This window comes from Camellia sinensis, chromosome 13, assembly GCF_055761805.1.
Source record: "Camellia sinensis isolate YWXY chromosome 13, ASM5576180v1, whole genome shotgun sequence".
In the NCBI taxonomy this organism is placed as follows: Eukaryota; Viridiplantae; Streptophyta; class Magnoliopsida; order Ericales; family Theaceae; genus Camellia; species Camellia sinensis.
In genome coordinates, this window is record NC_138973.1 from 41,198,409 (window position 1) to 41,212,277 (window position 13,869).

The 13,869-nt window shown below is 48.2% G+C and overlaps 2 protein-coding genes across 2 annotated transcripts; both read right to left on the reverse strand.

Annotated features, from left to right (window-relative positions):
- Positions 1–7,902: 7,902 nt before the first annotated feature.
- On the reverse strand, positions 7,903–8,298 carry LOC145805334 (uncharacterized). The gene has a single exon (XM_082900450.1). It carries the CDS (start codon positions 8,296–8,298, stop codon positions 7,903–7,905), a length of 396 nt encoding a protein of 131 aa, XP_082756576.1.
- A 3,358-nt stretch (positions 8,299–11,656) lies between these two features.
- Positions 11,657–13,114, reverse strand: LOC145805335 (uncharacterized). The gene has a single exon (XM_082900451.1). It carries the CDS (start codon positions 13,112–13,114, stop codon positions 11,657–11,659), a length of 1,458 nt encoding a protein of 485 aa, XP_082756577.1.
- Positions 13,115–13,869: the final 755 nt, after the last annotated feature.

Consider the following 13,869-nt stretch of genomic DNA (forward strand, 5'->3'; position numbering starts at 1 on the left):
AAAAATTATCCCGTGTTGAAAGGTTCCTCGTCATAAAATACACAATAAAAATATTGTCCCACTTTAATTTTCAAAACATTTGTTATTTCTCATTTTGATCCATTTATGAACAAAAAATTATTATAATATTTTTACAATTCAAAAACCTGAGTTTATCAAGAAATATAAATTACATTTGTCTATTGGATTACATCTGTAGACATTAAATTTTTTACAAATAATATGTTCTTAATTACCCAAAATTAGAATGGTCAAAGTCTTCCAATGGATGTGGGACCGATCAAAATTATGGATCTTGTACGGGGGCGAAATATCCTTTGCTTTCCGTACTCCTTGGAGTTCAAGCTTCATGTGACGGCGTCTAACCTGACAACACAGAGAACGGTGAGCTGCCCGGCGGTGGTGTGCCGGATAGACCCTCCGACGATCAAGTCAGATCACTTGTGGAAGAAGGAGGCTCTTCGAGAGAGAGAGAGAGAGTTTCAGATAGCGCAAGTTGCTTACCTCTAACGTTCCTCTTCCACTCCTATTTCTAGGCTGGCCATGCAGCCTCAAGATTGCGCGCGCACTACCTTTACTGTCCTTCCCTAGACAGGTGGCAGTGCTCGCCTCTCACCACCTTACGCATGTAAAGGCCTGGTCTTCCAACCAGTACATGCAAAACTGCCCAACGGTATTGACGCGTGCTTGGAGCAGATGTCTTCTCCCTCACGCCATTGGCCCAGGTGGCACACTTAACCGGAGTACCACGACCGGCCTATTGCTTGAGGAAAATTGCCACCACAAGCAACATATCCAAGCTGCGTCTCGCCGACCTATCCGACGGTCTGATTTTCATGCCCGAGCTGCGCGCGATCGACCCATCCTGGTTGACCGCCCGTGAGGCTTGCCGACCTTCACCTCGTCCTCAGTCTAGCCCGGGCTACCCATAGCTCGGTCTTTCCACTCGATTGCGTGCCCTGCCGAATGTCTACAAGTCATAGCTCGGCCAGGCCTTAGTTCATGCCCGATCGGTCAATCTCTTTGGTCGTGCAGGTCAGGCTGACGGGCCGTGTCAGGAGAGAAGTCAACTCGACGCCTAGCGGTCCGTCGCGACCCGCATTATCGTAGCTCGGTCGTACTAGCCGGTGCAAATCTTCCCTCTCAATTGCCCCTTAATCCCATCCGAGCTAATCGTGATTGGGGTTACCACCATGGCCGAGCTAACGGTCACCGAGTTGCACCAGTATAAGTCGAGCGTGATTGGCATCAAATCCACTGCCGAGCTATCCCATTTGGTCGGCCCGTAGTCTCGTCAAGGGTCGTACAACCGTACTGACAGCCGTCATTTCATGCCACGCGGCTTCATCCCATTGGCCGCGTGCCGCCCAAAAGTTGTCTTTTCAAGCGCGAAATTCAAACGGCGCAGCCGTTTGGTTTTTTCTACTTCCTTAAACACTTACACCAAGGGTCACTTCTCCCTCACTATTCATCTTTTCCTTGAGCCAAAACCCTAACTCTAAAAACTCCATTTCCTTCACTGCCATTGTTGCCTCTTGCTTCACCCATCGTTTCTGTTACTTCTAAAGCTGCCTACAAGCTTGTGGAGTTGAACCCCGCTCGTTATCAGGTTACGGTGAGTTTCACCACTCCTCCATTGTGTTTTCAGTTTCTATTTTCCAGTTCTTCAAACCTGTTCTTCATTTTTGTGCTATTGTTCTTCATGTTCTTTGCTTGGGACTATCGACGTTCCCTCTTATGCGTAGAACCTATACACCCTAGAGCAAATGGAAACTGTAGGAATGGAAGGGGCCCTCGTGCCCTTGGTTCGAATGAACGAGCCCTATTTCTGGGATGAACAGTTTGAATCTGGGTAGAACCGAGCTAAATGCTCATTTAGATCTGTAGGTGGAGCTTCAACCGAGCAAAAACTGGTTTGTGGCTTCTTCTCGGGGCCTTGACTGAGCTGAATACTCAATTAGATCGGTAAATAGGACTGAACCGAGCTAAAACTTGTTCGAGTTTTCTTCTTGGGCCTTGACCGAGCCGAAAATAGAGTAAGAACCAAACCAAGAAGGCTGAATCAGCCGTGCAGGCAAGCCGCGATACGGGTCAGACTGGCCAAACTCCCAAAAAACCTTTCTCTGAGCTAAGAGTTTCAATATCAGCCGTGCAATTTATGCCGTGCTAACCCTTAGGCTTATTTTTTTAACAATGCAGAACAAACTAGAACCGATCAGGCCAGTCCAGAACCATCACTAGTGGAGCTCAAAGTCCGAGCAAATACACCAGAATTTTCTGCCAAGATACAAATTAAACTACCAAATAAGTAAAACCGAGGTAGATAGGGAAGTGCCGGTTCATGGTGAGCTCGCCCGGTGCACTAGCTGAGTTTCGTAGGGAGTACAACATTCCAGACGATGTCCATTTAGAGTTGGCCAAGAAGGGAAATACCCCATAGGGTGACCTAGATCGATGCCCCTTCACGGTCGTATCCAACGTGGAAGGAGGGCTTCGCTTCCCAGTCCAACCCTTGATCTGCGAATTTTTGAGGCAAACAAGGCTTTGTCCGACCCAAGTCTCGAACAACACGTACAAGATAATAAACGGTGTGGCCGAGCTGAATAGAAGGCTCGGTCTCAATCTCGGTCTCGCCGAGATATTATATCAATACAGCCTTAGCAAAAATAAGGGTGGGTTTTGCTGGTACCTGAAGGTCAAGAAGGGCTGTAACAACCCTCATACTATTTACTGAATAATGACTGATTGATTACCGATAACCATCGATTACCGTTAAACTGAATTGATTATGACTGATAATTGGACTGATTAAAAGTACTGAACTGACTGACCGAAATTGAAACTGAATTGGATGAATACATCTGTTTGAATTGCATTTTATCTGTTGACTGTCTGTTTGATCTGTTCATGTCTTTGTGTTTAAACTGCTAATTGAAGGCCTTATCGGCGGCCGAATTCGGAATTAATTGAAGTTTCATGATCGTCATAATTAATGTGATTTTATAGTATTTTTATTTGGAAACTGATTAGGTATAATTAAATTAGAGTAAAATTAGAGTAAAATAAGTTAATTGCTGAAGTTTGACTTATTTACCAAATTAGCCTTAGTAGGCCACTAGCTTATACACCTTTGAGTTCATTACACTTAATCAAAACATTTCATCAGTCCATATCTCTTGTTCTAGCCGACCTTAGAGAGGGAGAGAGTGAGAGTTTGTGTAATTCTTGAGAGTTTGGCTTGGACAACTTGACGATTTGAAGTGTAGATTTCATATTTGAGCTCCTAAACCTTGAATACAAGACTAAGGTAGGAAACTCATCTTCTTATTGATGTCATTGAGCTAGTTCTTGCATGGTTCATGCTTCATTGTAGAACTAAGTCATGTTCTGGTCCATTGTTGTTGAATTGAAGCTCATTTCTTGCATGCATGTTTGAATTATAGATGTTTGAGTTGTTTTCATGGCAAAAGATTACATGCATGTTCATAATTATGTTTAAGTCCATGATTTCATCATGTTTTGAAATGGATTGGCTCCTTATAGCATCTAGTTGGAGCTTCAAAATGATTTGAATTCATGCATGTTGCATGTTCATCTTGTTCTTGAAAAGTGGTTTGAAATTGAGTTTGAATTAAGCATCCTTGGGCCTTGATTTCTCAAATTGAGCTTTAAACTATGATATTCTACGTATTTATAAATGTTTTCCAGAAAATGGGCCCAAGAGGATTGGCTTTGATGCATTTGATTGTGTGTTGGAGCTTGGAGGTGCAATCTGGAATTCCCAGATTCTGCACTTCCGCTCGAGCGGGGGAAGTGCCGCTCGAGCGTGGAATTCGAGCATCCAGCATCTCTGCACTGTTTTACATTCCGCTCGAGCGGAGGATTGGGCGCTCGAGCGGAGTCATGTCTCAAGCTCGAGCGGGCGTCGAGCGGAGATTTCACCTATCCAGTACTTTTACAGTACGCTCGAGCGGGAAAGTTGACGCTCGAGCGTGTACCTTTGTTACATGACTGCTCGAGCGGGTAAACCTACGCTCGAGCGGGACTCTATTTTTCTGAAAATGCTTTAAATGTACATCTTTGCATCCTCATCCCATTCTAGGCATTCTTAGGCCTAGTTTAAGACATCTTAATGAGGATATAGATGTAGAACACACCGAGGCAAATTTAGGGATTTAATTATTACCTTTTCCATCTGTGAAACTTAGAGTGTGTTCAATCTGTTAACTGTTTAGGGTTGGCATTTCAAGGAGACGCTCTAGCCTACTGTAGCCCAGAACTTTGTGAGTAACAATTGTGTAAAGATATGTTCAACTGATTATCTTTTGAATACTGAACTGAACTGTTTACTGAACTGGTATTACTGAATGAATGTATGTCCTTTATTTCTGAACTGTATTGTGGCATCCTTAGCAACTACTGTTACTGACTGTTACTGTTACAGAGATCTCTGTCGGTTCCCTCGTGGAGCCACTACTGTTTACTGACTGATGGCCATCATTACTGTTCGGTCTTTTAAGACCTACTGTTACTGATATGCTAATGGATGTACCACATATGACTGTTTACTGTACTGAGCAACTGTAATACTGATTGAAATGAACTGTTTTCATTACTGTAAGGACATTCATTCTAAACCCCTTTACGCTTTATGTTATTCACTGGGCTTTAGCTCACTGCTCATATATATATGTAGGTGTGCAGGCACCGAACCAAAGCTAGAGGCGTCAGGGTTAGATTCCAGTTTTGTCAAGCCAACCACCGTGCCTCACTGCGAGGTTCCGAGTTCGCCATGCTATGGCTTGGGGTGTCTTTTCCCCCGCTAGTCCCTGTTACTATTTTGTATTACTGTATAGACTGTTATCCACTATACTGTACTGTTATCAAGGGATTAGATCCCTGTACTGAATGTCTGTAAATGCTTGTATAGCCTGTACTGTTGTGAATATACGAATGCATGAAAAATCTTTTTGGCATACAGAATGACACAGCTCAATGGACATTATTCATTTACTGTATTGGCTTCCGCCAGGCCCTGTACTCTGTTTTATTGTGCTACTGTTCTGCAGGCCTTCGGTAATCTCTGATTACTGGCCGGTTACGGTGCTAAACCCATAGGGCCGGGTTTGGGTCGTGACAAGGGCCGAGCAAAATTCATAGAGGGTAACCCAGATAAGGAAACAAACGACGATGACTTCTTGTGGGTGTCCGGTTATGAGGACACCGAGGCGCCCATACCGAGCACCGCGCAAGAGCATGGTGGTATAAACCCACTCCCTTGGCAGTGCTGGTGAGTAGCTCGACAAACTACACTACTTTCTTTTTGCACTGATTTTCTTCTTGCCGATCTAACACTTGTCCTCATTTTTGCAGATTGCAAGTTCTTGGCCGACGACTACTCCCGAGCTAATCAAGAGGCCATCAGAGTTCTGCTTCGTCATTCGGCCGAGGAAAAGGAGTCTCCAAAACTCCTCGGCTTCGAACCGACCTACCACTACACAGCACCGCGCAAGAGCAGGGCGACTGACTTTCTTCATGCGCCCTCTCCAGAACCAGATCCAAGTCTCCCAGCGATCAAACTTGTTCCCCTCACCGCCGAACAAAAAATGGCAAAAATCCAGGCAATCAAATCAATGATCACCGGAGAACCGAGTGACTCCCAACCACCAGAGGTACCTGGGGGGACTTCCTCCACTCCAGCCGAGCAAAGGGAGGGGGCTGTGCTGGCTCTTGCAAGCGAACATCCAACAGGCCGGTCGAAGAAGCGACCGAGAAAAGACCAAATCGGGCAATAACCGGTCGACGAAGATTCAACTGAGCACGCATCTACTGAGTTGGGTGACTAGACCGAACAACTAAGCGGGCCATCCAAAACCCCAACGACCCCCCGGTCTGGGCGCCCGAGCTTAAGTACAAAGGTCGGGCTGTCTCTGAGGCCGATTCAATGTACGCGGACAAGGATTACTCCCTCGGTTTCAACATGACCAAGGGGCTGATCCTTCCCGCCGACATGAAGAAGCACGACGAGCTGTCCGACCTGAAGGTGCTTCGCTCGACAGCAAAATCGATCGTTTTGGTAAGTTCCACCCTTTTTTCTGCAAGTTGTTAACCGGTTTTTGCTCAGTTTTCTGAGCGTTTACAATCTTTCATTTGTTTTCAAGCCACGCAAAAGAACTATTTAGCGCACGATCGAATGATCGCAATGCGGTAGAGCCTGCAGGATGCCATAGCTGAGAACAAGGCCCAAAAGGCCGAGATAGCGAAGCTGAAGGCCGCGCAGGAAGCAGTTGTGGCCGAGCGAGATAACCTGAGCCACAAGGTTGACCGAGCTGAAGCGGACAAACAGCGGGCCGTAAAGTCGACCAAAGCCCGATATCTCACCGAGCTGAGGAAGCTACGCGATGCCCATAAAGAGGAGAAAGATAAGGCGGTTAGCGACGCCGAAGATAAGAGTTATGCTCAAAGCGAAAAAATGAATGAACGGCAGGTGCAGGCGACCAAGGACATCTTTTTCTAGTGTGGTTGGAAAGCTGCCGTGGAGAAAGTTGGCCTTGGTCAAGATGCTGACATGTTCCTACATCCGCTTGCGGCCTTCATACCGCACTATATGCAGGCCTATGCGAGCACCACGCAGAAGAGGCTCATAGAGGAGGCCAAAAAGGAAGCCGCGGAAGAAGCCACCGCTGCGCAACAAACCGAGCAAACTTCTCCTGAAGCATCTCAGGATGCCGAAGATCAAGTAGCCGATCGGGAGGTTGTCGCGGTGGAGGACGCGGATGATGAGTCGGAAGAAGGCTTGCCCGAGCACACTGCGGAGGTTGCCGAGCAGACTGTGGAGGTCACCGAGTAGACGGTTGACCTGGAATTGGATTGAAATGCCCCCTCCTATTTCCTGCTTTGTTTTCGTTTCTTTTCTTTCTTTGTTTAATGTAACCGGGCTAGGGCCCCACAATTGTAATGCAATTTCCTCAAGCAATGAAATTTGAACTTTCAGCCCGCTGATCTTTTCTTTTTGTTCGGTTGCAACGTGCAAAATGTCTTGATTCAAACTTTAATGTACCATAATTGATAGGCCGGCTGGTCGCGCAATATGCCAAGCTAAAATCAGAATTTCTTTAATTTAAATGTTCGCGGCTACTCTCAGCTCGGTTTTTTTTTTTGAACGAACCCAAAAATTTTTATTCGGTCGAGTAAAAATTACCACTGCCGTTCTGGCTTTGACAACACTTCAAGTCTTTTATTTGGGTGGGCAAAAATCAACTCAGCCCTAAAGGAAGTTGGACAGATCTCAGTTATTTCACTTCGGCCGAGCCAAACTAGCTCGGCCATTAAATTGGACAAAACACCAATGTTCCGACATGGAGTTGGATAGAACGCCAACATTTTCCTTCTCCGAACGAAGTCAGCTCGGCCTCTTGTAAGTTGGACAAGGCACCAACATAGCGCTTGGCCGAGCAAAGTCAGCTCGGCTATTATTTGTTGGACAACACCAACATTTCGTTTTGGCCGAGCAGAACCAGCTCGGCCTTAACATTGGGCAAAACACCAATATTTCATTTAGGTTGGTCATGACGTCAACATCCCAATTGGGTGAGCGAAAAACCAGCTCGGCCCTTACGTGAATTGTTCCATACACCAATCATTTCGTTAGACAATAATACACCACTGTTGGTGCGGTCTGTTTCTATACCGGCGGAAGAAGATTAGCCCGGTCCCATTCAGGTCGGTCCCTTTGCCCCTGGCATCCACAGTGGCCTTGTATCCTTGCGGTGTCATTGTACAGAAAGATGTGATACAAAACAACAAGAGGGCTATTTTTTATTCCAAAAAGCAGTGCTATCCTTACATCAAATGCCAAAAGGCTAAAAGTCTAGAAAGCTAAGTAATAAAAGCAATTACATTTTAAAAGTAAAAGATCTTAAGGTTGGCTGCATTCCACGGTCTGGGGACAGTTTTGCCATTTAAATCCTCCAGATGGTATGCCCCTTTGCCAGCGAGACCAGTCACCTTGTATGGTCCTTCCCAATTTGCACCAAGCTTTCCTTCGCCAAGGACCACCGTGTTGCCCAACACTTTTCTTAAGACCCAGTCCCCGATCTTGAACAACCTGGGGTGCACAGCCTTGTTGTATTTCTTGGAGAGTTCTTGCTGATAGGCCGCTATGTGGATTAGTGCCCGCTCTCTCCTTTCCTCGGCAAGGTCTAGCTCCAATGCCACGGCCTCATTGTTCAAATCTGGCTGGAAGCTTTCAGGCCGGATGGTTGGCATGCCAATTTCTAGCGGGATAACGGCTTCCATGCCATAGGCCAAGGCAAACGGAGTCTCTCCGGTCGACTGTCTTAGCATGGTGCGGTACGCCCAAAGTACTTTAGGGAGTTCTTCAGCCCACTTCCCCTTGGCCTTCTCAAGCCGCTTTTTCAGCCCGTCCAGGATGGTCTTGTTTGAGGCCTCCGCTTGACCATTTGACTGAGGATAGGCCGGCGTTGAATTGTAGAATTCGATCTTCAGCTCTTCGCAAAATCCACGAAAAAGTTTCCCATCGAATTGAGTGCCATTATCCGAGATGAGGGCCTTGGGTATACCGAAGCGAGTGATAACATTTTGCCAGACGAACTTCTTCACATCCTTTTCCTTTATGGTCGCCAGTGGCTCGGCCTCAACCCACTTGGTGAAGTAGTCAGTGGCAGCGATGAAGAATTTGCGATTGCTCGGTGCTGTTGGGAGTGGTCCAACAATATCCAACCTCCAAAGCGCGAACGACCAAGGACTTGTAAGGGGGAGCGATTCTCTAGCTGGCTGGTGGATCTGGTGAGCGAACTTTTGACACTTTTAACATCTGTGAACGTATTTCTGCGCGTCCAATAACCTTGGAAAATTACCTGGTAAGCCAAAGATCTGCCCCCAGTATGGCTGCCGTAGATGCCTTCATGGATCTTATAGAGAAAAACTTCCACCTTGGCTGGGTGGACACACTTCAGATACGGCCCGGTAAAAGACTTCTTATACAAGGCTCCGGATGGGGAGAGCCAAAACCGTTTTGACTTGGCCCGGATCTTGTTGGCCGCCTTCTTTTCTTGCGGTAGAACTCTATCTTTTAGGAAGGCGATGATGGGATCCATCCAGGAAGGTCCCAAGTCGGCGCAGAGTACCTCGGTCGCTTCTGGTTCCTCAATACTTGGCCGAGGTAAGAATTCTATCATCAAGGGGTTAGGAAAAGCTGTCTGAGTAGAAGCAAGTCCGGCCAATTCATCAGCCGTGTTGTTTTCTTCGCGGTTGATCTGTTCCACTCTTACGGCCTCGAACTTCTTGATTTCGGCGCGCACCAGTGCCCGACACTTCGCCATTCGCTCATCCTGGGCCTCATACTCCCCTGAGATTTGATTGACCACCAGTTTGGAATCGCTGAATACCATAAGGGCTGACGCTTTCATTCTCAATGTGCTTCTGAGTCCAGCAAGGAGGGTTTCATACTCCGCCTCGTTGTTGGATGCTGGGAAGCCGAGCGTAATTGTTTGCTCGATGATCAGCCCGTCCGGTGAAGTCAGTACGATACCCAGCCCGGCCCCATGCCTGTTAGATGCCCTATCGACGAAGAGCTTCCACATCTCACCAATGAACAGCTTTCAGCAATCGGAGGGGTTTTGGGAACTTCTCAACCCCAAGTCTTTGATTGGTTCATTTTGGTCTCTTTCCTTGTCTTGATTGAGCATGTCTTCCAAGAAGTCACCCAACTCCTCTAGTTCGGTCGCTCTTCGGCCTTCTCCCGCTTTTGAGCCAACACTCGTTTCTATTGCCAGAACCGTGGGCTGTGCTAAATCCGCACCAGCCAAATCAATCGGGCAAACTGGATGCGTTCCAGGGGTAAATTCCGCCACAAAGTCTGCAAGAGCTTGAGCCTTGATTGCGGTGCGCGGGCGGAACTTGATATCGTACTGCCCCAATTCCACGGCCCATTTCAAAATTTTTCCGGTAAAGTCTGCCTTTTCAAAAAGCACCTTAAGTGGGAACTCGGTTAACACAACTAGTGTATGGGCATAAAAATAGTGCGCCAGCTTTCTTGATGTCATCATTAGGGCCAGCGCTAATTTTTCCAGCGGAACATACCTCGTCTCGGCCGGGAGCATAGTCTTGCTTACATAAAAGATGGGCAAGTGCTGGATGCCTTCAGCGCGAACTAGGACGGCGCTCACAGCATGTTGAGAGACTGCCAAGTAGAGATACAACTCTTCGCCCGGCCGAGGTGTGACTAATATAGAGGCTGAGGAAAGGTATATTTTTAAGTCTGCCAGTGCACGGTCACATTCGTCATCCCAAAAGAACTTGGCTTTCAAAATTTTAAAGAAGGGCCTGCAACGATCTGAAGACCGGCTGATAAATCTGTTCAGCGCGGCTGCCATCCCGGCAAGATGTTGCACGTCCTTCGTGGAGTTTGGGCGCTCCAGCTCTTGTATAGCCTTGATCTATGATGGGTCGGCTTCAATCCCTCGGTTCGTGACCAAAAACCCCATAACTTCCCGGTGCCGACTCCGAAGGCGCACTTGGAAGCATTTAAACGAAGTTTGTGGCGCTTAAGTATGGCAAACATTTCTGCTAGGTCGGTGAGGTGTTGAGACTTCTCCTTACTCTTTATCACCATATCGTCGATGTAGGCCTCCATTGTTCGGCCCAAAAGAGGAGCGAACATCTTTGTCACCATCCTCTGAAAAGATGCCCCGACGTTCTTCAGTCCGAACGGCATGACTTTGTAACAATACAGGCCTCTAGGAGTAGTGAACGACGTGATCTCTCGATCCGATTTGTACATGGCTATCTGGTGGTAGCCGCGATATGCATCCAGGAAGCTAAACCTCTGATGGCCAGCGGTCAAGTCCACTAGCTGGTCAATTCGAGGGAGGGGGAAGCTATCCTTTGGGCATGCACGGTTAACTGTCTTGTAGTCAATGCAGACTCGCCATTTGTCATTCTTTTTAGGGACTACCACCGTGTTGGATATCCAATGAGGGTATTGCACTTCTTCTATCGCTCCTGCTTCCAACAGATTTTTGCCCTCCTCTGCCATTACCTCGGCATGGTGCAGAGCTGAGCGGCGAGTCCTCTGAATGACCGGCCGCGCATTTGGGAAGACATTCAAATGATGGCAAATGAAGTTAGGGTTGACGCCAGGCATATCGTAAGGCGTCCACGCAAAAGCCTTCACGTTAGAAATCAAGAAGTTGACATAATCTATCCGCTCGGCGCTAAACAAAGATGATCCCAAGAGGAAGAACTTAGTTGGGTCATTCTCGTCGATGCGTACTCCCACCAAATCCTCGACCGATTTTTCCTCGGCCTTTCTTCCTACGTCTTCAAGGACCTCATTTCCCTCGGGTCCCTCAATCATTTGGACAAATCCTTTAGCTGCTCGGTTGCTATTTACCGCAACGAAGTATTGTTTCGCCATCACCTGGTCTCCCCAAACTTCCTCTATTTGTCCGTTTGGCACCGAAAAGCGCAAGGCCTGATGGTAAGTCAACGCTACTGCTTGCATGGCGTGCAACCAGCCCTTGCCTAAAATTAAGTTGTAGGTGGATGGGACTTTGAGCACCCAGAACTCTACTTGCTTTGTGACTGAACCCGCTTTGACCGGCAGTATGATCTTCCCTATCGGCCATTCTGGCTAAAAGTTGAAGCCAACCAAAGGGGACGTCGCAGGGGCCAAGTCCTTGTCCTCCAACTTCATTTGTTTGAACGCGTCATAGTACATAATTTCGACCGAACTCCCCTGGTCGATCAAGATCCTCTTGATGTCAAAGTCTTTGACGCGAATAGTTACCACTAGGGCGTCATTGTGGGGCATCTGGATCCGCTCTAAGTCCCTGCTTGAAAAGGTAAGAATGTCCCTCTCCTCAGTCTTCCCTTTCTTCATAGCGGGCTGAACGGAGAGCACTTCCCTCATGTGCTCGGCTTTCTTAATCATCCCTCCGAACTCGTAGACCCTTACTGGTTCAACGATGCCATGGATGACGTTGATTACGCCTTGGGGTGCTGCCTCTAGGGCGGCCAGGCCGTTTGGCTCGGTTTGCTCCATTGGCGCGGCTTTCATACCCCCATCTATGTATTGGTCAAGATGTCCTGCGACCACTAGCTCTTCCAAATGTTGTTTGAGCGGTAAGCAGTCCTCCGTTCGGTGTCCCCGTTCCTCATGAAAGGTGCAGCGATACCTTGAGTTGAAGCCTCTCTGCGCATTCCCCAACTTGGCCGGCCAGCGGACAAAATGCTCGCCTCTGATCTCACTCAAGATGCGATAGATAGGGATTTTAAAGACCGTGGTGATTCCAGTCTGCGCCTTCAATTTTCTTTTAGCATCCTCCGCTGCATCACAGGGAGCGTCAGCTCGGTCGTTTCTGCGACCCTTGTTTCTATCATCGCAGTTTGGGCCACGTCGTTGATCTCTTGGCCGGTCGCTTGGGCGGTTATCCTCCTGCCCGACCGAGTGAACTTTCCTTGCTACCCTCCTGTCCGCTGCGACCAGATTAACCTTCTCGGTCGCAGAAGCGACATCATCCTCCACACAAATGTGCTCATTGATCCGCTGCATCAAGGACTCTATGGTTGTGGGTTGGTGCATTGTGAGCGAATCCCGCAGCCTATGCTCGACTGGGAGACCCCGCTTGTATTGAGTGATCGCCAGATTGGTAGGGCAGTCGAGGATTTCGTTGTAAGTTTCACAGTACTTCGCATTGTATGCCTTCAATGATCCCCCTGACTCCATCTTGACGCCCAGAAGATGGTCGACCTCCTTCGGCGTTCGAGTGTTGGTTTTGAATCTGGTGACGAAGACTTCCGCTAGTTGCTGCCACCCCTCTATACTCCCTTCTGGAAGCCTTTCGAACCATTTCAGGCCCAGTTCTCCCAAGCTTGCTGGGAATATGAGGCACATCAAGGCGTCATTGCGCCGGTGGCCAGCCATTACTTGCTGGTAATGACTCACGTGCATGTACGAATCCGTTTTGTCGTCGTACAAGGTGAACTTAAGCTGGTGAAATCCGGCAAGGAGTAGTGTACTCTCGATCTCCGCAGATAACAGCGTGGCTGTAAGTCTCGCCAGCTTTTTGTCCACTGGCGCATGGGCCATCACTCTGGGCGCTGGCATCGCCACTTCTTCGCTACAGTGAACTGGGGCGCTCAACCTCTGCCACGCCGGCACTCTCTGAGCCTCTTGACAGCGCGCTCTCTCCTTCAATACATCCTTCAAGTTTCTGGAACGGGTGGAGAAAGAGTATCGTGACGTCAGAGAATGGCGTGAGGGACGGTATGTGCTGTCTCGAGTGAGAGATCTGCCCTCATTTCGGTCGGAATCTCCAACCCCATAGTTCCTGGTGATGGAGAGAGAATGGGTCCTCTCCTGGCGGCGACTGCTAGAACGAGGGGACGGGGTGCGCTCACTGAGGTTGCCCTTTCCAGCAACACCCTTCCCCTTAATCTGACGTTTCAGCATCTCCATCTCCGCTGCCATCCTGTGAATGAGGGCGTCTTGGTCTTTGAGTTTGTGCTCCAGGTGCTGCGCACGGGAATCCCTCCACCGCCGACGACCCTCTGGACTCTTCGAGCGATCAGTACTCCTTCCGCGTTTGTCTCGCGTACCTCGCGAAGAAGTTTCTAGGCCCGCCATGGCTGGAACATTCGGGGGGTCTTCTCTCCGTCGGACAGACTCTGGTGTGACGCCATCGACGACGGACAGTGGAGTTTCGTCGTTGTTGGCCATGGAGATGGTTGAAGAAGCTTGAAAAACAAGGTTTGAGTATCAAAGAACTTCCCACAGATGGTGCCAATTGTACAGGGGCGAAATATCCTCTGCTTTCCGTACTCCTTGGAGTTCAAGCTTCACGT